General features: G+C 41.9%; 1 protein-coding gene across 1 annotated transcript in view; it reads right to left on the bottom strand.

The window, feature by feature from the left end:
* The window catches only part of pudp (pseudouridine 5'-phosphatase), a 61,425-nt gene extending 42,839 nt beyond the window's left edge, over positions 1 to 18,586 (bottom strand). The window contains exons 1-3 of the mRNA XM_060899551.1: positions 18,445 to 18,586; positions 15,489 to 15,707; positions 13,391 to 13,620 (exon numbers count right to left, since the gene is read on the bottom strand). Of these exons, the coding sequence (XP_060755534.1) occupies positions 13,391 to 13,620; positions 15,489 to 15,707; positions 18,445 to 18,502 (507 nt within the window). The 5' untranslated portion in view covers positions 18,503 to 18,586. The remainder of the gene's footprint in view (positions 1 to 13,390; positions 13,621 to 15,488; positions 15,708 to 18,444) is intronic.
* Between the last annotated feature and the right edge of the window lie 3,267 nt (positions 18,587 to 21,853).

Genomic DNA, 21,853 nt, shown 5'->3' with positions numbered 1-21,853 from the left:
GAAGAATGGACGATGGAAGCGCAACAGGATTTACAGACCGAGACAGCTGCACAGGCACAAGAACCACTTGTGCCGAAAAGAGGGGGCACCTCTGTGATTTGGCTGCAATTTGGATTTAAGATCTCCGACACGGAGCAAAAGGAGGTCATATGTAAACTTTGCAACAAAACTATCCCCGCACCAGATGGGAACACATCCAACCTCTTCTATCACTTAAAGAAGGTCCACGAACAAGAATATATAAGAATCCAACAAATCCAATCTAAACAAAGGGGTGAAACAGTGGGGGCAAGTTCCGAAAAGAAGTACAGCCAGCCGAAGATAGTCTCTCGCCCAATGCACGCCATATGAAAAGACATCTCAGCGCCACAAACAAATCACAGGTGCCATCTTGCATTACATTTGTAAAGGCATGGCTCCAGTGTATGTAGCTGAGAAGGACAGCTTTCGAGACCTCGTCAAAGTACTTGATCCGAGGTACGTTATGCCCAGTCGTAAGCACTTCAGTAAAGTCGAGTTGCCTCGCTTATATGACGCATGCCAGGCTGAAGTGGAGAAAGATGTTTGCAGTGTGGTGCATTATGCCTTGACTACGGACCTGTGGACGAGCAGAGCTACGCAGCCCTTCATGACCATAACCATACGTTTCATCAGGCGCGACTGGACCCTCTGCGCTCACTGTTTACAGACTGCGTACTTCCCAGACGATCACACAGGAGTCATGTTAGCCCAAGGTATGAGCCTGACATTGCTACATATTTATTCTGTTGCTAATTATCTTTTTACTAATGTGCTTAAAACAAGAATGCACTATGTATGTATAAATATATATATGTAACATATAAGCATGCTATTTCGAAATTCCTATTAGTTTTCTCTCCATAGACGTCTATTGCATGTCTATGGGTTCCAACAACAACAACCCACGTTGTCTCGTCACGTGATAATAGTCACGTGCCTGCAACGGGTCCATAATTATTTATAGGTATCTCTTTAGTAAAACAATTAGCATATTGGTGTTTTATTATAATGTCTTCTGTCTACTGTAGTACTTCTGAATGACCCATAATTAAGAATTCATCTATTTAGGTCTGAGAGATGCCCTGGAGTCATGGGGATTGCAAGAATGCCATCTTGTCTGTGTCACCACAGATAACGCCACAAACAACATCTCTGCAATGGAACTGAATGAGTGGGAACGGTTACAATGCTTTGGTCACCGTATACAGCTAGCCATTGGTAAGTGTAAAACAATCCAAATATGGCTTAGTGTAATATTGCAATGGGCATATTATAGTAGCAACAAAAATATTAGTGAATTGAAATTAGTTTGGTTATCCTGTGTTGTTTGATCAGGCCATATGCAAAACATTATTGAACAAGTTATTCTTTCCATTTTATTTACTGTTTTGCCTGTCATGGTACACAATGAATTGTAATACATACTGCCCACACTATCTAATTATTAAATCAATCCATAAATCATTTAAGTGATGCATGACGATACAAAATAAAATTGCTGTCAAATATGTTATTACATCACATTTTTCGTTTTATTTCAACAGAGAATACTCTAAAAGATCTCACACCAGCATCTACAAAGCAGGCTGTGGAAAGAGCAGTGGGAGTCTGTAAAAAGGTGGTGAGTGCCTTCTCCAACTCATGGAAGAGAAAACGTGACTTGGCCAAGGCACAAGCACCGCTAGGCTTGCCTCAGCATCAGCTCATCACTGAAACCCCCACAAGATGGGGCTCGCGCCAGCAGATGATAGCAAGGTTCCTAGAGCAGGAGAAAGCCCTTTCTCAGGTCCTCCTTGCAGACAAGAAGGTGAGACATGGCCACTGGACATTGCACATTGATTCTTTTCATTGTGGATTCTGATTATGTTTGCAGCCTAGATTCACCGCATTAAAGTATCCCATCTTTTTGTTATTTGACTTAGGCAAGACATCTGGTGCCAAGCTGGCAAGACATGGCATTGCTGGAGTCCTTGAACAAAGCACTGGGTCCATTGTTCGAGTTCACTGACGCTTTGTCGGGGGACAAGTATGTCAGCGTGCCTTTTCTGAAGCCAATACTGCACCTATTCAACAACGAAATCCTCAGCCGGAAGGATGGGGACACAGAGCTCACACAAGCTGTCAAAGAGGGTGTTCTCAAGTACCTCAATGAAAAGTATGATGACCCTACTACTGATAACCTCCTCGATATGGCGACACTTGTTGACCCACGATTTAAGACGGCCTACATGAAGGAAGAGAGGGTGGAGTTCATCAAGACAAGAGCTGTAGCAGAGCTGGTGGGCATGGTGGAGGGAGCCACAGCACCAGAAAGTGAACAAACAGCAGCAGCCTCCAGTTCACCCCAAGCTGCTCAAGATGATCCGGAGTATCCCCATCCCACAAAGAAAAAGTTTAGGTAGTTACTTTAAGAAGGCAGTTCAAGCCAGCACCCACTCCCAACCCAACAGGGCATCCATTGAACTGGAGGTCTCCATGTATCTCCAGGCACCTGGGCCTGACTCAGAGACAGACCCACTAGAATGGTGGAAGCAGCATGAGCTGAACTTCCCATTGGTGGCCAGGCTTGCCAAAAAGTATCTCTGCATTCCCGCCACTAGTTCTTCATCTGAAAGGGCGTTCAGTGCGAGTGGGAACATCATCACATGTAAGAGGTCATGTCTTAAGCCAAACACAGTTGACCAACTTGTCTTCCTTGCACTCAACCTATAAATTCTGACAGAAATATGTCTATGTCTACCTCTACAAAGTATCTTTTATATGTTTGCACTTTTATTCATGGTTAATGCTTTAAACAGAGTTCTGTTCAACCCTGATGTTTACACTTTATACTGGTTTTCAAACTTTGCACTACAAGGTTAAAGATTTCAGAAGGTGAAAAATAATTTATTTGTTTATAGCTGAACTTCTGTGCAAAAATTTTTTTTTTCGTCTCAGAAACGTGAAGCTTGTGCACTTTAAAAAAAGTGAGTTTATTTTGACAGTTAAGTTTAAATAACTATGTGAAGGCTACTGTACCTCACTGTATTGTAGTGTATAACTATGATTTTGGAAAAAAAATGTGAAGGCTACTGTACCTCACTGTGTACTACTGTAGTGTACCCGTTTTCATTTGATACATTTACATGCAGCAATGTAAATACACGTTTCTCATTTTTGATGGTTCAAAATAAAGAGAAGAACTGAAAACATACTTAATTGTGGTATATCGTGATATGTATCGTTATCGTGATGTAAAGTAATCCATATCGTGATATGTTTTTTTCCATATCGCCCAGCACTAGTAGTGTTGATCCAAAGACCTATCTTTTTGGCCAGATCTTTGTACACCAGCAGGGGTGTCACTTAAGGTTGCCATATCATCTGTGTATTGTGCCTCTCTGATGTATATGGTGAGGATTTCAGTCTTCCCCTTCAGTCTTCTGAGGTCAAATAAATCACCATCACATCGAAACCTGATTTTGATGCTGTGAGTGTTCTTGATCTTGTATGCAAGCCAGAGAAGAACAGCTGCATATATGCCATAAAGTGTGGGAGCTAGTTTACATCCTTGTTTAACACCGGTGTTGTATTCAAAAGGTTTTGTAAGTTCACCGTCGACGATGAGTCTTCCGTGCACATTTGTATATACAGTAATACCTTGATAATTCTGATGAATTTCACCGGACAACCAAGTCTGCCTAAGATGGAATAAAGGAGATCCTGGTTCACAGTGTCGAAGGCTTTGGTGAAGTCGACAAAAGCTATGTACATATCTCTTCGCTGCTCTCTTGATTTTTCCATCAATTGTCTAAGTGTGAAAATAACGTCAATAGTGCTTCTACCACTACGATATCCAGATTGAGATTGTGGATGAAATGTTGCTGCCAGTTTTTTGAGTCTTTGCAAAATACGGGGTTAGTCAAAATTATGTGAACACTTAAATGGTAGAAACCATTTATTCACAAAACATACATCATATGTGCAAGATGATTTACAGGACGGTCTCACCCTGTTCGCCATCGTGTTCAACACACAAGAAAGACACACATGAGCAATGAGCACACACACATACCCACAGCAGTGGGCAACCATGCTAACAGTGCCCGGGGAGTAGTTGGAAGTTAGGTGCTTCGCTCAAGGGCACCTCAGCCCAAGGCCGTCCCATATTAACCTAACCACATGTCTTTGGACTGTGGGGGAAACCGGAGCACCCGGAGGAAACCCACGCAGACACGGGGAGAACATGCAAACTCCACACAGAAAGGCCCCCGCTGGCCGCTGGGTTCGAACCCAGAACCTTCTTGCTGTGAGGCGACCATGCTAACCACTTACACCATTTAAAGTCCGGACACACATTTCACGAGGAATAGATGATACCAGTCCTTATTCTGTCCTTGAGGTCATTGATATCACGAACTTTCCTGCTATACACGAGGCCACGGCAATGGTCCACCACGACCTATCTATGGACCTGGAAATGTGTGGTTGAGATAAGCATGAACAGTCCGGCCAAAATGCGGTGCTGTACCATCCTGTTGTAAATACCCCGCCAATCGGATCTGTAGTGGAAGTTCATCAGTGGTGTACTGCTGCACCATCTGTAAGTAGATGTCTGACGTCACTGTCGGGGTGTCAAAAAAGTAGGGCCCAGTTATGCCAGCAGCGGTCACGGAGCACCACACATTAAGGAGAAAAATAATCCATTAGTGTCAACATAATTTTGACTAACCCTGTAATATCAGCAAACACCTTTCCAACAGCGCTGAGTAGGGAGATCCCTCTGTAATTACCGCACTGAATTCTATCTCCTTTTTTGAAAAGTATCATTATGTTGGGGTCAATCAAATCAGTTGGGATGTTTTCCATTGTCCAGAAGATAGCTATGATTGAAAATAGAAAGGCTCTTAATTGGGCACCTCCATTCACAAGGATTTCAGGTAACACTCCATCTGGACCGGGACTTCTCGCTAGTTTGGTATTTTTGAGAGCTTGATCCAGCTCACCTTCAGTGATCGGGTCATCTAATGGGTCATCTACTGGATGTTGTTCAATATCCTCCACTATATTCAGATCTACTTCCGAATGTTGATTTAGAAGTTCACTAAAATGTTCTACCCATCTATCTTTGATTTCCGCTGATGATGTGAGTAGGACCCCATCTTTGAAGCTTACAGGGTGTCAATTCTTGCTTTTTGGACCGTAAACTTCATTTAATATGGCATAAAATTCCCAATGATTCTTTTCTTGTGAATATTGCTCTGCTATTTCAGCTTTTTTCTGAAGCCACCTATTTTTCATTGTTCTAATGTGATCTTTAAGAGCCTTCCTGTTTAGTTTCTAGAACCATACTGAAGACGTCAAAACTATGAAATAACATCTGGAACATGGATGGAATTATGTGGTAAACAAAAAAAGTGTTAAAAACCAACATGTTTCATATTTTAGATTTTTCAAAGTAGCCGCCGTTTACCTTGATGACGCTTTACACACTATTAGCATTATCTTAACCAGCTTCATGAGGTCGTCACCTGGAATGATTTTCAATTAACAGGTGTGCCTCGTCAAAAGGTAATTAGTGGACGAGTTTCTTGCCTTCTTAATGCGTTTGAGATGAAATAGTAAATAATAAAAATACAGTAAATAGCCCTATTCAACACCACAACTGTAGTAATCCATATATATGACATCAAGAACCACTGAACTAAGTAAAGAGAAATGACATCCATTATTACTTTAAGACACGAAGTGACTTTTAATTCATAAAAAATAAAGAATAAACACTGAATTAGAAGGTGTGCCCAACCTTTTGGCTAAGCATCATTTGGATGATGCTGAGCTATTTGAACTCAAGACCTCCCCCATTGCGCGACACTGCTTTGTGCGGAAATTTATAAATCAAGCTATGTTTAATAATAGACTGTTTAATACCTGCCAGACCTATGAATATGGATGATATGCGAATTCGAATCACGTCAGTGTGCTTATGGCATCATAACCTTCCTCCACCACCCTGGTTATGCTCCAGTATGCTGTGCTGTGACAATAAGACATGATGCAGTGCTCGGAAAACCTGACCCTGTTTATCTGAGCCTATGACAGACGAAACATCTGTTCAGTGACATCAGGGAATTCTCAGGACAGTTGCAAACTCAGATTTGCTAACTGCTAGACAACTGTCAGTACTGCTAGCACAGAGCTAGATAACCAGCTATGTAACAGCTAATCAAATCAAATCAAATTTATTTGTCACATACACAATCATACAGGGTACGACATGCAGTGAAATGCTTATGGCGATGCTCCAGAAGTGGTGAAGATAGGTGGGGGGTGGTTAAAAAAAAAAGGAAAGGGAATAAACAAGATCAACTGTGAGCTATTGCTCACTTATGTATCCCCCCCAGGCCTAGAAATTCATATATTTTTTCACCAGCCAGCCGGACTAGTTACCTTCCAAAGTAACTAGTCAAACAGAAAATCAACTAGCCAAAATTTATTCATGTATGAATTTTACTTCTGTCAAAAATAACGCAAAAGAGAGTAGTTACCATTGTTCATGACTAATGTGCATTTATTTCAAGACCTGAGTATTTTGATACTGTTGTTAAATACATAAATGAGAACAACACAGAGCACCATAATATAATATCAACAAATAATAATATATTGGAAAACTTGGCAACTTGGTGTACGAGTATTGAAAACAAATATACTTACTATCATGACTATAGCACCCAAAATATGTCCAACATGCTTTCTGTATTTAACCATTGATGAGAGAAAGCATTAGGAGCTTCATACTCACTAGGAATCAACTTGAAAAAAATTAATTATTCTATAAAAATCGTATCGCAGCCAAGGCCTACCCTGCTCCCACGTTTGCTTATAAGTCCTTTGTCGGTTCTCCTTCTCGTACGCTTTATCGGCGGCCTATTTCTCCTCTTCAGACCGAGGTCGCTTTGTCCCCGTCTCTGGCGGTTTCTGTACACCTTTCAGAAAATTCCACATTGCAACGTAGCTTTGGCAGATGTAGATGTAAACAACAAAAAAAACACACGTGTTTAAATGGGCGATAATGTGGCCACATCTATTAAATTTGATAACGTGATGTCACAGCGAGGGCGTGGCCAAGCGTCGGTCTGTGAATGGAGGGCGGAGTCAGGGAAGGTAAGTGGTGGAATCATTGCACCTGATGGGGATTAACCTGTGTTTGTGTGTCTTCCCCAGTGACCGCGCCCTTTAAAAGGAGAGGAGAGCAGAGAAAGGGAGCTCTCTCTCCCTGACCAGAACACCTGCGTGGCTGGGAAGTGATAAAAGGCTGAAAAGCTAGCAATAAATAGTTCATTGAGAACTCAGTTCTGGCCTGCCGTGCTTCTGTGCTCCACCCACCTGGTCCAATACTACACGTGATTACCGCGATATTCAACAAGATGCGTTATATGCATGCGCAGTAGTGAAAAAAACGACAGCCTGACTCATACACGATATGATTCGGAATTCTTCGGTATTTTCCGTCCTGCCGATAAACACATCAATTAACACAGACACAGCACACGCTTAATATGTGGCGCCTTTAGTTGACGGTGTGTCTGAATCTTCGCTTCATATATATTTTTTATTTTCAACTAGCCAGCCCAGCTGGCTAGTGACAGGAATTACCCGCCAAATGACAAATTAAGTCGCCTCGGGCGACCGGACCACCACGAATTTCGAGCCCTGCCCCCGCTCTCGCTTATATCAGAATGCAAGCAATCGAAGGAACAGGACACTTATTATGAATGTTGACTTCAACAAATAATGAACCCTGAAACAAGTACTGTAAGTAAAGGTCAGTGTCTCTCCCCAGGGATTTCAAATCACATCCTGGTAAACTGTCATTTTGAAACAGCATTTTGCTCCTTGAAATAGCGTCAAAATCCACTCTGTATGTATATCATAAATACATTCAGTCGGTAAACAGGAAGTTGATATGCGACAGACCTGAAAACGGTCTACACGGTATAGAACCCCAAGCTGAAGTTTGGTACCAAGTACGAAGTGGCTATGATTCGTGGTTGCTGAGAAAAAGGGTGTTTCGGACAGACGGAAATACGGACAGAGGTAAACCAGTATCCCCCCCCCCCCCCTCGGAGGGGGGTATAAAAAAAAAGAGAGACAGAATGTAGCACTGTATTATACACAAACCCAAACGAGTAAATTTCTAATTCACTCTGCCATCTTTGTTGGAGGAGGTTATGTTTTCGTCTCTGTTTTTTTCCTAACGTAACTCAAAAAAGTAGTGAATGGATTTGGATGAAATTTGGTGGACAGCTTTAGTATTATCCCAGGTTCAAGTGATTTGATTTTGATATTGATGATATGTGGCTTGGTGGAGATATGTACTCTACTGTGTTTATCTTCTAGTTTATAAAGAGAAGCCATTCAGAAATCAGGGTTCTCCAGGTAATCTGAAATAGCCAGCTAAAAAAAAAAAGTGGTAGGCGGCTGTGGAATTTGCGGTGGCGAGCCAAAGGTGCGCAAATGCCAGAGGGGTCTGGGGGGGATGCCCCTCAGGAAATTTTGAAATTTACATGCCTTCTGGTGCATTCTCAGCTAAAAATAAAGTTACTAACCATTTCTCTGGCTGTAAAATACTTGCAAAATATGTATGAAATTTCCCTCCAGATGTTTGCATGCTTGGCTTTCTCAGTTCCCCTCTGTAGTACACTGCCTGGCTCTATAACATAACTGCATACGCTACGGCGTGGTCAAGTGGTCCGGCTCAGCCAATCAGAACGCGAGAATCGATCAACAAATGTAGCATCGCTTCTGGTCCTGCTAGACCTGAATCGAAGACGATTTCATGGTGGAATAATTGGATTTGCAGCAAATTATGGGCAGCGGAGACGATATAAATCGCTTGAACATTGAAAGGCAAGTTTTGATTTTTTTGTAGGCAGAGAAAACCACCGGTCGCTGGCGCTTGTCGACGTCTGAGAAATATTCCTGTGTTTCCTATGGTTACTTCAATGAATTGTAAAGAACTTCTAAAGATTAGCAATAGCACTGAAACAGTTCACAGTCGCATTAGCAATCTGTCATGAAAACACAGTTAGCTAGAACACCTCAAATTAGCCTGTTCTGGGAGAACTAAAACGCTGGGAGATATTTCCCTCTGACCTGGACTCAGTGTCACAGTGCTGTCGTGCAAATGAAGGTTGATTTGTGTGTGTGTGTGTGTGTGTGTGTGTGTGTGTGTGTGTGTGTGTTATGATGATATAATTATCATAAAGACAGTGAGAGAGAGTTTGACATTACTGTTACAGTTATTGCTCTGTTACTCTTCTCCCTGTGGTAAATGTGTCTCTTTTTTATTTGGTTTTACAGCATTGTAAACTGAAATGTGCGTCTTGTTAATCCCCATCTGCAGATGACTTTCCTGTCAGACTTTCTTAGCACATTTATACTTGGCAGTTAAACAGAAAAATGGGAGGCTTTGCACAGAATAAATAAGCAGGACTTTTTGTTTTTCGTCTGCAGATTCCATCTCAGCAACCAGTGTACTGGGCTACATTAATTACACTGGGGCGGCACAGTGGTGTAGTGGTTAGCACGGTCGCCTCACAGCAAGAAGGTTCCGGGTTCGAACCCAGCGGCCGGCGAGGGGCTTTCTGTGTGGAGTTTGCATGTTCTCCCTGTGTCTGCGTGGGTTTCCTCCGGATGCTCCGGTTTCCCCCACAATCCAAAGACATGCAGTTAGGTTAACGTGGGGCGGCCTTGGGCTGAGGTGCCCTTGAGCAAGGTACCTAACCCCTGACTGCTCCCCGGGCACTCTGGTGTGGCTGCCCACTGCTCCGAGTGTGTGCGTGTGTTCACTGCTTCAGATGGGTTAAATGCAGAGGATGAATTTCACTGTGCTTGAAGTGTGCATGTGACGAATAATAAAGGTTTCTTCTTCTTAAACCAGTGTTTCTCAACCAATGGGCCATGAGGCGCCATCTAGTGGGCTGCGATTTTTTTTCAGGTTGAAGTTCATTTTTTACTCATAGTTGAGTACAACTGCTGGGTTGCATCCGCCTCATTAAGCTACGGTTAAACTACAGCTCGCAATGCTTTGCGATGGGTTATTAATGAAAATGAGACATTTTGGTGGCAATATACACGTGAGCTAAAAGTTGTGGTCACACAGCATGCGAACACTTGACTGTCGCGCCTTTGTGCGCTTGAGCCTAGCACAGCCTGTGCGCGCGCTTGGATCCCAGTCGTTATGGGAAACACCTGATACTGATTTGAGCGCAATCAGCACGTGCAGATACGGACGTTGTTTTCACAGAGGCTTTGCGAAGTATCATCATCACTGTCACGTTTGTTTCTTGCCAAGCGTTCGCTGTTTAAATACTCTGCTTTATGATTCGACTTTCTGCTTTGCTTTTGTAAATATCACGCCTGCTAATAAGCACTCTTCCTGCACTTAGATCCGTCTACCGACATCGATTTTGTAGCATCCTGATCCCCAGATCTTTAACCGAGTCACATATAAAAAGTTGTACGCCTCCATGCTCTTCCAGGTTTTCATCGGTTTGTCCGTGCAGAACAATGTCTGCAGCACCAGGTAGTTTGAGAGGTCAGGGATGGATAATTTTCCAACTCGTAGGAAAAATCCTTCTTTGTTAGCGTGTAAGGATCTAATCCCATTGACTGGTTTCTATTTCCATTTCTTTTGAGTGTCCTTCTTGGTTTTAATAACTTGCTTGTTTGCTTGGCAATAAGTTCTTGTGTTAATCACCCAGACTTCACTTTTGGATCATTTTGATTGAGAATGCCCTGCATGCATGGGTTTGGCTTCTGGCACATCTGTACAGTTTTAAATACGACACCTACAATTAAAAACAGTTTGTTTTTGCTGCATTTATTTAATTCCTGAGCTCCCATCTGTAACACGGAGTGATGTTGCATCCCATTAATACACTTTACAGTAGATTATTAGATTCTAATAGAATAGATGAGCCAAAGTAATCAGGGATCTTTTTTAATCGGCCACGACTCATTACAAGTATGAATAGATGGGAATAGTCTGTAAAAATTACTCTGCAAAATTGCGTTTGTTTACAACCATGTCACGTTAATTATTTTGCGGGTTTTTTCTTTAGTTGTCACGATGCTTGGTGGACGATATACGCCGTTTGATGTCAAATGTTCGATGCTGTACTTATGTTCAAGAGGAATAAAATGCATCTGCATCCGTCAGAGACTCTCTGCTGTTGCTCTTAATGCCAAGGGCTGCGACAGTGTTCGTAAATAATTCCACTTTATTTTTTAAAAATAAGCGCTGGATAAAAACCCAGCTATCTTATGTAAATAAAAATACACATTTTGTTGTATGGTGGTCAAGTGTTATGAGATACGTTGCCTTGCACTTATGATCAGGTTCCCTGTGGTGGTACAAGTACATCGTTTGTATGTACAGTCGCAAAAGCCATCAAAAATCAGGTTGATGCATGACCATATTCTCTTAAGTATGGAGCTCTGCTCTGCAAAAAAACTAACAAAAGTGCTTTTTTTCTAGATATAAATGTTAATATAATATCCGTCGGACAGCATATGTAGGACGGCTTGGAGACAAAGTAAGAGAGGTGAGATTGAGATGGTTTGGACATGTACACAGGAGAGATCCAGGGTAAATTGGGAAAAGGGTGCTGGAGATGGAGTTGCCAGGTGCTCCGGTTTCCCCCACAGTCCAAAGACATGCAGGTTAGGCTAATTGGTGACTCTAAATTGACGGTCGGTGTGAATATGAGTGTGAATGGTTGTTTGTCTCAATGTGTCAGCCCTACGATGACCTGGCGACTTCCTCTAGGCTCCAGCTTGCCCGCGACCCTGCCCGGGATAAGCGGTTATGGATAGTGGATGGAACTGCCAGGCAGAAGGAAAAGAGGAAGGATGTGGTGAAGGAGGACATGAGTACAGTTGATGCCACAGAAAAAGATACGGAGGGCAGGAGGAGATGGAGGGACATTATCCACTGTGGTGACCCCTAACGGGAACGGCCAAAAGAAGAAGATGATATAAAGGTGATTATTCTATCCACATTCACTGGATATAAGCAATTGTGCGCTCTGATTGGCTACTCTACTACTAGGATATCAGCTTATATACCGTGAGGAGAGAAAAAAAAATGGCGGCGCGTGTTGCTGAACCAACCGAGGACGAAATAAAAACTACTCAAAAACAAAAAACCCTAAAATACAAAAAAAAACAGCGCAACAAAAGATGGAATGAAAGTATTTGATGGTAAGAACGTATCTTTTGTTTATTTTTCAAGAATTATTATTTTAGCATTTTTTCACAAATTGCTCCTGTCATTTCACCGGTTTGTTTACATTCTTCATCTTTAAGCAAGGGGCGGCACGGTGGTGTAGTGGTTAGCGCTGTCGCCTCACAGCAAGAAGGTCCGGGTTCGAGCCCCGTGGCCGGCGAGGGCCTTTCTGTGCGGAGTTTGCATGTTCTCCCCGTGTCCGCGTGGGTTTCCTCCGGGTGCTCCGGTTTCCCCCACAGTCCAAAGACATGCAGGTTAGGTTAACTGGTGACTCTAAATTGACCGTAGGTGTGAATGTGAGTGTGAATGGTTGTCTGTGTCTATGTGTCAGCCCTGTGATGACCTGGCGACTTGTCCAGGGTGTACCCTGCCTTTCGCCCGTAGTCAGCTGGGATAGGCTCCAGCTCGCCTGCGACCCTGTAGAACAGGATAAAGCGGCTACAGATAATGAGATCTTTAAGCAATGAAATCTGTTGAATTTTTTTAGACTGGTTCAAAAGCTCAAAGAAGTTTGAACATTACAGAACTGAAATGTCCAAGGAAGAATTAAATAAACGTCTAAAGCTATTCTATACTTCAGCATGACAGCAAGATGGCACTTTCGATAGGCTTCTAAGAAGTCCGCCGAAGCGGAAATGATTTTGTCGGATGTTTTGTAAAAAGTTTTTTATTTATCGAATTTGCAAACAAATAACAATAAAAATGCTCTGTTTCTCAAAATCCAGTGAATGTGGATAGAATAAAACAGTTACTGTATTCCACTCAATCTCGTCATACATGGCTTATAGCCAACTTGGTGCTACGCTCCTCGTCGGCTATCGGCTCATGTACTACTCGATTTCATGGAATAACTGTTAAATATAACAATTGCGCAAGTAGTATCATATCAAGTGATGGAAGATCTGGATAAACGAGACTGTTTGTATAGCTAGTCTTTATACTGACCAAGATAAGGGCTTCAAAGTAAAGGTAGTGAAATAACCCTGAAAATATTTTACGTGAGGTGAAATTATCCTGAGCATCTGCTAAACAAAGCCTTGTAAATTAGCTGTTACTATAGAAACAATAACATATTTGAACGAACGGTTGTCATACCTGCTCTGGGTTAGCAGGGGGGTCAAACCTGCTGGCGCACACCAGGAACGAGTCAGGCTGAGGCTTCCCATTTTTCACTTCCGGGTCGTCTCCCAGAACGACATGTCTGAACAGGTTGAAGAAGTCTTTATGGCGGCTTGTCTTCATCTGGAAGGTCACACCAGCGGAGCTGGTGGCCACCGCGATGGGGATTCTGTGCTTATAAAGATGTGTGACCAACTTCTCCACACCTGGTGATTGAAATGGAAATGTGGCCTGTTAGGATCGAGACAGTCAGGATGGAGACCCAAAGGCCCAAACAGATGGTGTCCAGTCAGATTTACACTTCAAGCTGTTTTTTTTTTAACTTTCACTTAATTAGAAGAACTCCTTGACCCTGTTTGATATTTTATCATCCTGAATGCTGAACTGATGAAGATGGCTTTTTAAGAGGCGCCATATTCTTTTGTTCTGCTCGATTGTGCATGAACTACATATTCCCCTCGAATGCTCATAGACTCCCATTAGTTTTTCTGCTCTGCTCTGAAATTCATGCTTGACGAACAAAAGGTAAAATTAGCTAGCACTGGGGTGCCTGCCCAAATCGCAGAAAAGGTCACAGTGGTTGCTCAAGCTCAGTGGTGCTCTGCATAATGCGTGCTGCTTTATCAAAAGTTAGTTAAGAGCTAATTAAGAAAGCACGAGCGCTAGAATCAGCGATTGTTGTGACCTTTCGCAATTATTCCGGCAGCCCCTCTCTCTCTCTCTCTCTCTCTCTCTCTCTGATCTGGCTGTTTTTACATTCATTCATCAACACAACTTTCTCAGCATACTGTATAGAGGTTTTTCACCCACATGACCAAGTCATGTGAGGCTGCCATTTTGGAGGTCACGGCTCGAATCAGTTTGAATGCGAGGAAGGCGACAAACGAAAAACATAAAAGAAAAAGGAGTGAGATGCAGAAAACACCTTCACTATCCAGCGACGTAGGGCATTTACAGGGCGAGCAGAGGGAGAGGTATTTGCAAAAATTGAGGTTAGCAGGCTTAGAGAACAACGTTTACCTGCTTCCACCAGGATTGTTCACTGACGTACGGAAGTACACGAAGCCCTCGTCTTTACCTGACTTCGGCCCACATGATCTGTATACCTATGTCGTTAAAAACCCATCGCTATACAGGTATTGATCTGAAAGCGTATAAGAGTTTGGATGCCTACAAATATTTTGTGTCAGGCTGGGTAACATGCCTACATCAGCGGGTCGTCCCTGGAGCCGGTGGTCGCCATCTTATTACAGCTAAGGTTTGTTCACATTTTCATTTACTTTCGGTCCTCAGGATAAACAAAATGTTATTAAATGTCATTGGAATAACTTCTTAGTCTGTTGAGACATGGCCCGTTATAAATTTGATGTTACCAGGCAATGACCAAGAACTGTATTATTAGGGTCGGTGTCTGTGTTGTAGCAGTGCACTAGCAGCTAGCTGTTAGCACTAGCTAATGTCAACAACACAGTAGCTAGTATGTTACTGTAGCAATGTTTACGTTCAGTCATTTGGATGACTGTTAAAACCTTTCAGTCTCAAGTTTTTCCTTTACTGTATTTACTAGTTTACTGAGCTAGTGCGTTCAGGCAGGCCGGGAGCGAGCGCGCTAGCTCCCAGCCTGCCCGAGAGCGCTAGCTCAGTAAACTAGTAAATACAGTAAAGGAAAAACTTGAGACTGAAAGGTTTTAACAGTCATCCAAATGACTGAACGTAAACATTGCTACAGTAACATACCAGCTACTATGTTGTTGACATTAGCTAGCTTGACCTTCAAAATGGCGGACACCGGGGCGTCACGTGACCCTGTGACGTCAGGTGAAAAACCTCTATATAATTGCAAAGTGGGGGGTACGATCCTAAAAGCAAGAATGAAGAAAGTCCATATAGCATTTACATTTATTCATTCTTACTTCCAAATGAGGCCCAATCCAAGCATCGAGCTGAGCAGTTGATGGTTAAAGGTCTCGCTCAAGTGCCTAAAAATGGCTCTCTGGTCGTCCAGGGATTTAATTTCACAACCTTCCGGCTACTAACACAGGAAAAAAAAAAAAAGAGATCTCTTGTCAAGCACCTGGCATAAGAGATGCAGAGGGGAAAAGACGTTCCTGTATTTCTCTGCTCTCTTCCAGCAGCTTCTCACTCGTCATGGGCAGTTCCAGAGCGTCTCGGATGATCCTTGCGGCATCCAACGCCTTCTTTCCCATCACGGAAGATTTGACCTCCCATGTGTACGTCTTCCCAAAGCGATCGCAGATCTCCTGGAAAGAGAGCGTGTACAACCTCTCGGTATCTGCACAGTAAGAGAAACAGATGGTCGGTAATCCTCGCCAATGATATAGCAAGAGACAAGGTCTCAAGAAGAAGGAAAAAAATAATAAAAAATAAATAAATTAATTAAAATAACACACACAACCCATCCAGGCATGTAGTATTTCACATGGGGCAACTGTATCATCATTACTCTACACTTTTCTGGCCACAAACTTCAGACTCAAGAGGGTTGAAATCTGAGTGGATGTTCACACGTAACTACAGACCTTCAACCGGAAAACACACGACACAACTCTGAGCAAGATATGTATGTATACTACTAAAGGAAGGCTGTCTGTGTCTTGGTCTGTTTCGATTTTCCAAAACATGGGATTAGAGCTACTCCAACACACTATTCATTTCCCACAGGCTACATGCTTGCGCTAACACACTGCGCACAGCCTCAGCAGGGAATCCCTTCCCTGACTCGCCTCAGACTTTCTATTATACGTGACCTCGTGATCAGCGATCCTCACCGGAGACTTCCGCTAGGGCCAATCAGGCTTGTAGTACTCGAGTCTGACTCATTTCCTAATTTTAAGGACTCGTGACTTGACTTCAGCACTGATGACTCGAACTCGTGCGTTAACTGCATTCGGACTCGTAATTTGGAGACGAGGACTCGGATTTTTTAATTTTTTGTCACATGCCATAATAATTTGGCATATTTATATCTACATTAATTTTTATATTAATTTTATGCAAGAGAATACACATTCACCTGTTCAGGAACAAACTAACATTAATGGTGCTAAAATGCCTGGAGAGAAGCCCCAGGATTGTCCGCTTTGCTTATACAGACTTCTCGTGCAGTGGGAAAAAATGCGCTGCTATGTGTTCCATATGTAGAAGAACTTTCGAGGAGACGACGGGGACAACCTCGAACTTCAATCATCATTTGGCAAGACCCCACCCAGAGAAGTAAGGGACATGCTATGGTCATTGCTCTGTTGATAGTGGGTGGGGCTTGCTGAGCGATGAACTAGCTAGTGTTAACCCTCTCTCATGCTATTTGCCCTGTTGAAATGAAGAATAAAGTTAATGTTTTTGAAATGTCCAAGTCAAAGTCCTGACCTTAATCCAATCGAAATGTTGTGGAAGGACCTGAAGCGAGCAGTTCATGTGAGGAAACCCACCAACATCCCAGAGTTGAAGCTGTTCTGTACGGAGGAATGGGCTAAAATTCCTCCAAGCCAGTGTGCAGGACTGATCAACAGTTACCAGAATGTTTAGTTCCAGTTATTGCTGCACAAGGGGGTCACACCAGATACTGAAAGCAAAGGTTCACATACTTTTGCCACTCACAGATATGTAATATTGGATCATTTTCCTCAATAAATAAATGACCAAGTATAATATTTTTGTCTCATTTGTTTAACTGGGTTCTCTTTATCTACTTTTAGGACTTGTGTAAAAATCTGATGTTGTTTTAGGTCATATTTATGCGGAAATATAGAAAATTCTTAAAGTTCACAAACTTTCAAGCACCACTGTAGACACAACCAACCATTCACACCTACGGTCAATTTAGAGCCACCAGTTAACCTAACCTGCATGTCTTTGGACTGTTGTGGAAACCGGAGCACCCGGAGGAAACCCATGCAGACACAGGGAGAACATGCAAACTCTACACAGAAAGGCCCTCGTCGGCCACTGGGCTTGAACCCAGAACCTTCTTGCTGTGAGGCGACAGTGCTAACCACTACTGTACATCACCGTGCCGCCCCTTCTGTAAATATATATGTTGTTAATTTGTAAATAGAAAACTCTGATAAAACTCTATTCTATTTAAAGTGACTTAAAAATCTTCATATGGCACCTTTTGATATGCAAATGAGCTGATATGACCATGGCGACTCAAATAATATGTAAATTATTCTGAAATGTTATCTGGCGACTTTCTGGGCATGCATTTGTTACTTCCACATGAAAAGATTTTGCAACCCTGCTGAGGCAAAATACACACACACACACCAGGTACTGTATCAAAGCTTCCCCTATCACCCCTTCAAACCCATCGATCACTGGCTATATTACTTTTGTGCCTCAGCAAAGCAGTTCTTGGAAAACGGCCCAGGTGATGTCAAGACCTCAGTGACAGGGCACACGTCTTTACTCTGTGTGCCACCCGGAGCCCAAATGAAATACAATTATTATACACAATGACCAAGAGGGCACATGTACAGTCTGAGGGCAAAATGGCAGAGACCATCCATCAGGGCACACACCTGCCCTGTAGCACACTTGCACTGTGTATGTAGTGTTCATCTGGTCTCTCTCTCTCACACACACACACACACACCTAGGAAGTGTTCAATGGGAGTAAAAAAAAAAAAAAAGCAGGACTGATATCCAGTACAGAAATTAGAAATTCAGTCTCAAGCCTGAGTCCAAACACACGTGTGTAGTGCACTAGATAAGGTTGCAACGTCATTACGTCATAACATACGTAGTGGGCGTGTACAGGAAATACTGAACCGGAAATATCCAGCTGAGCAGCTCTCAAAGGGTATTATGTACCTTTATAAATAATTTACAAACCAAAAATCAGTACTTTAATAGCGATACCGGCTTCCACAACACATTCATAATAATATAAATATATATATTTTTATTAGTATTCATCTGAATGGACGTGGCCATTTTTTTACACCTAACAACACAATAGAACTGGTAACCACGAAAACTCCTCCGGAGCAAACAAACACCTCACCCACCTAACAACAACCCGTCCATGTCGAAAAGCACATGCGAGACTGGTTTATAAGACACCATTGTCAACTCTTATTTTATACAAATGCACAAAACCTCTCTAAGACTTGTCTCAATCACAGAGAAACGCATAGGAAAAGGACTTGAGGTCCAGTACACAGAAAATATGGTGGCCAAACAAAACTTCACACGAAACTCCAAGCTAAAATTTCTACGATTTAAACAATAATTTGTTGTTTAATTAACTCTATAGTAATGAAATTAACTTTAAAAGTTTAATTACAGAGTTTTTATCCATCATGAAACTCATTTATTTCGTTAAAAACGTCTAGTTTAAACAATAACAACAATCGAAACTCTGAGATACTTACAGTGGGCCAACATTTTTTCACCGCCGTGGATTATGGGAAATGTAGTTGTTCTGGACACTTTCCTCAGGCGCTCAGTGACACTATGCTAAACAAGAAATTGATTTGTGTGTGTGTTCGTTCCTTTGTTTATTGTGAATACATACTATGTCAGCATGTGTTCACTTGTAATATACAATCATATACAAGAAACCAAAATTTAGAAAGAGGCAGTAAAAGTAAAGACTACAACAAATACATTTCTGTCATTTTTTTTTAAGGAATTTGTCTGTCATTTTGTAGTGGCTACAATTATTCTTGTAGAATAAGATTAAAAGATTGTTTTCTTCTTCATATATCATAAACAATAGATTTAATTATATGAATTATATAAACACAGTGGGAGTCGGAGTCAGCCTCATGAAATAATTATTGTTACACATTTCCTCACATTAACACCCAACCTCTTTTCATCCATAATCTGCAGCTTATCCACTGAGCTCATTAAGCTCATTCCACTTGTGGGATCAACAGATACCTGATAATTTCCCACTGTTAATGAAAGCAACGAGGAGCTCGTGTTGTGTTTTCAGGGTTCTGCTCTGACACTGGTGTGAAACTCGGTCAGCAGATGTTCTGTGTCCCGTTCACCTCCTCAGCATCCCCCAGGATGGATCATGGGCCGGAGAAGAGATTTTTCTGAAGATCTGCCAACAAACCTGTCAGGCCCCATTCTGTACTCCATAGTGCTTCCACTGGGTAATTGGGATTGCAGTGTAAACGGAGTGTGGCTCATTAATGGGACGAGGGAGGGGGAGCTGGTTACGTCTGGGGAATGGGAGGAAGCGGACTACATGGAGCAGCTAATGAGGCTCTAGATTCCACATCTAATTGGGGAGGCTGTGAAAGAGAGGCACAAACACAGCACTCATATAGCTGTCAGTGGAAGATGGAGCGCTGATGCAAAGGAAAGCTGGCTCAACTCGTCTAGAGTACAGAAATTGATCCTGAGGAATCAATAATGGACATCTATCTATCTATCTATCTATCTATCTATCTATCTATCTATCTATCTATCTATAAATACAGAAATGTTAAACAACTGTGTTAAACAATGGTGTAGCCACTTTGCCAAACCTTTCTCCCTTCTAATAAGAATAAACATGATTGTAACATGATTTTGTCACACTGGTGGACCGGCACAATTTTTCTGACATTAAAAATAAATGACTTGATCAGCTTGGCTCGATTTGATGAATCTATTTCATAGACATTTTGTGTGTGTGTTAGTGGTCCCCACAAAGATTGATACAAATATCCCCACAAATACAGGAGTGTCTAATATCAAGCAAATCTTTTATTTAAAATAAAGAAGGGAAAAAAAGCAACCAAAAACTCAAAGGTTTCCTTTTGGCTACCGAGTTTAAGGTCTGAGTTAGATCTCAGTGTAGGTATTGGATGATCCTCACAAAAACGAACGTGTGTGTGGGTGTGTGTCAGGTTGCGAAGGGGTTAATACCTGACCAATACTGTATAAGCATCACAATGGCCCCTAAAAATAGCCATGAAATGAATGTGGCTGAATGAAATGAGAAACACGACATAACTTGAAGGCCTTTTAATGTGTATGTGAGAAAAGGACAGACATAAAACCATAAAACTACCGCCTTGACAGCTGGACCTGTCAAGTGCGAATGCTGTGATTTATTCAGGCGATGATTTCCAGTTTATAAAAGCAAAAAGATGTGGAGGTTTGAAAGCCTGAACCTTGATTGGTTTCTCAGTTCATCTGATAATTGATTCAAGTGGTTTTGCCAACAACAGATACATTTGCAAACAAATAGCCAAGATATCTATGTGACGACAAATGTCGAGGTGTTTGAGTTATTTCATTCCGTTAAAAATATTCTACAGTAGAGTAGCTGATCTTGATGTTTTCCACCACAGGAAAGTCTTCACGATGGTGCGTTTTGTGGTTTCTCAGTGAGATAATGATTGTCTTCTTAACTTCAAGAGAAAGAAAACAAGAAGACAGTCATCTATATCCCCCGCCTTATATACCAACTATATACAAAGTTTTAAGATATTATTTGTCACATTTTTCAAGTTCTGCTGCAGGAAACCAACCCTACCGCTTTACACTGACCTCAGCAGCCCATGGCATAAACCCACTGGACCTTTGGTCCAGGTGAGCTAAAAATTAAAATATCTCACATTTCTTACTATCAAAAGGCACATATACAGTGGTGCTTGAAAGTTTGTGAACCCTTTAGAATTTTCTATATTTCTGCATAAATATGACCTAAAACATCATCGGATTTTCACACAAGTCCTAAAAGTAGAGAAAGAGAACCCAGTTAAACAAATGAGACAGAAATATTATACTTGCTCATTTATTTATTGAAGAAAATGATCCAATATTACATATCTGTGAGTGGCAAAAGTATGTGAACCTTTGCTTTCAGTATCTGGTGTGACCCCCTTGTGCAGCGATAACTGCAACTAAATGTTTGCGGTAACTGTTGATCAGTCCTGCACACCGGCTTGGAGGAATTTTAGCCCATTCCTCCGTACAGAACAGCTTCAACTCTGGGATGTTGGTGGGTTTCCTCACATGAACTGCTCACTTCAGGTCCTTCCACAACATTTTGATTGGATTAAAGTCAGGACTTTGACTTGGCCATTCCAAAACATTAACTTTATTCTTCTTTAACCATTCTTTGGTAGAACGACTTGTGTGGTTTGGGCCATTGTCTTGCTGCATGACCCACCTTCTCTTGAGATTCAGTTCATGGACAGATGTCCTGACATTTTCCTTTAGATTTCGCTGGTATAATTCAGAATTCATTGTTCCATCAATGATGGCAAGCCATCCTGGCCCAGATGCAGCAAAACAGGCCCAAACCATGATACTACCACCACCATGTTTCACAGATGGGATAAGGGTCTTATGCTGGAATGCAGTGTTTTCCTTTCTCCAAACATAACACTTCTCATTTAAACCAAAAAGTTCTATTTTGGTCTCATCCGTCCACAAAACATTTGTCCAATAGCCTTCTGGCTTGTC

The sequence above is a fragment of the Neoarius graeffei genome, chromosome 18, assembly GCF_027579695.1.
Source record: "Neoarius graeffei isolate fNeoGra1 chromosome 18, fNeoGra1.pri, whole genome shotgun sequence".
Taxonomy (NCBI): domain Eukaryota; kingdom Metazoa; phylum Chordata; class Actinopteri; order Siluriformes; family Ariidae; genus Neoarius; species Neoarius graeffei.
The sequence above is the reverse complement of the archived record's forward strand: the minus strand, read 5'-3'. Positions and strand labels throughout refer to the sequence as shown.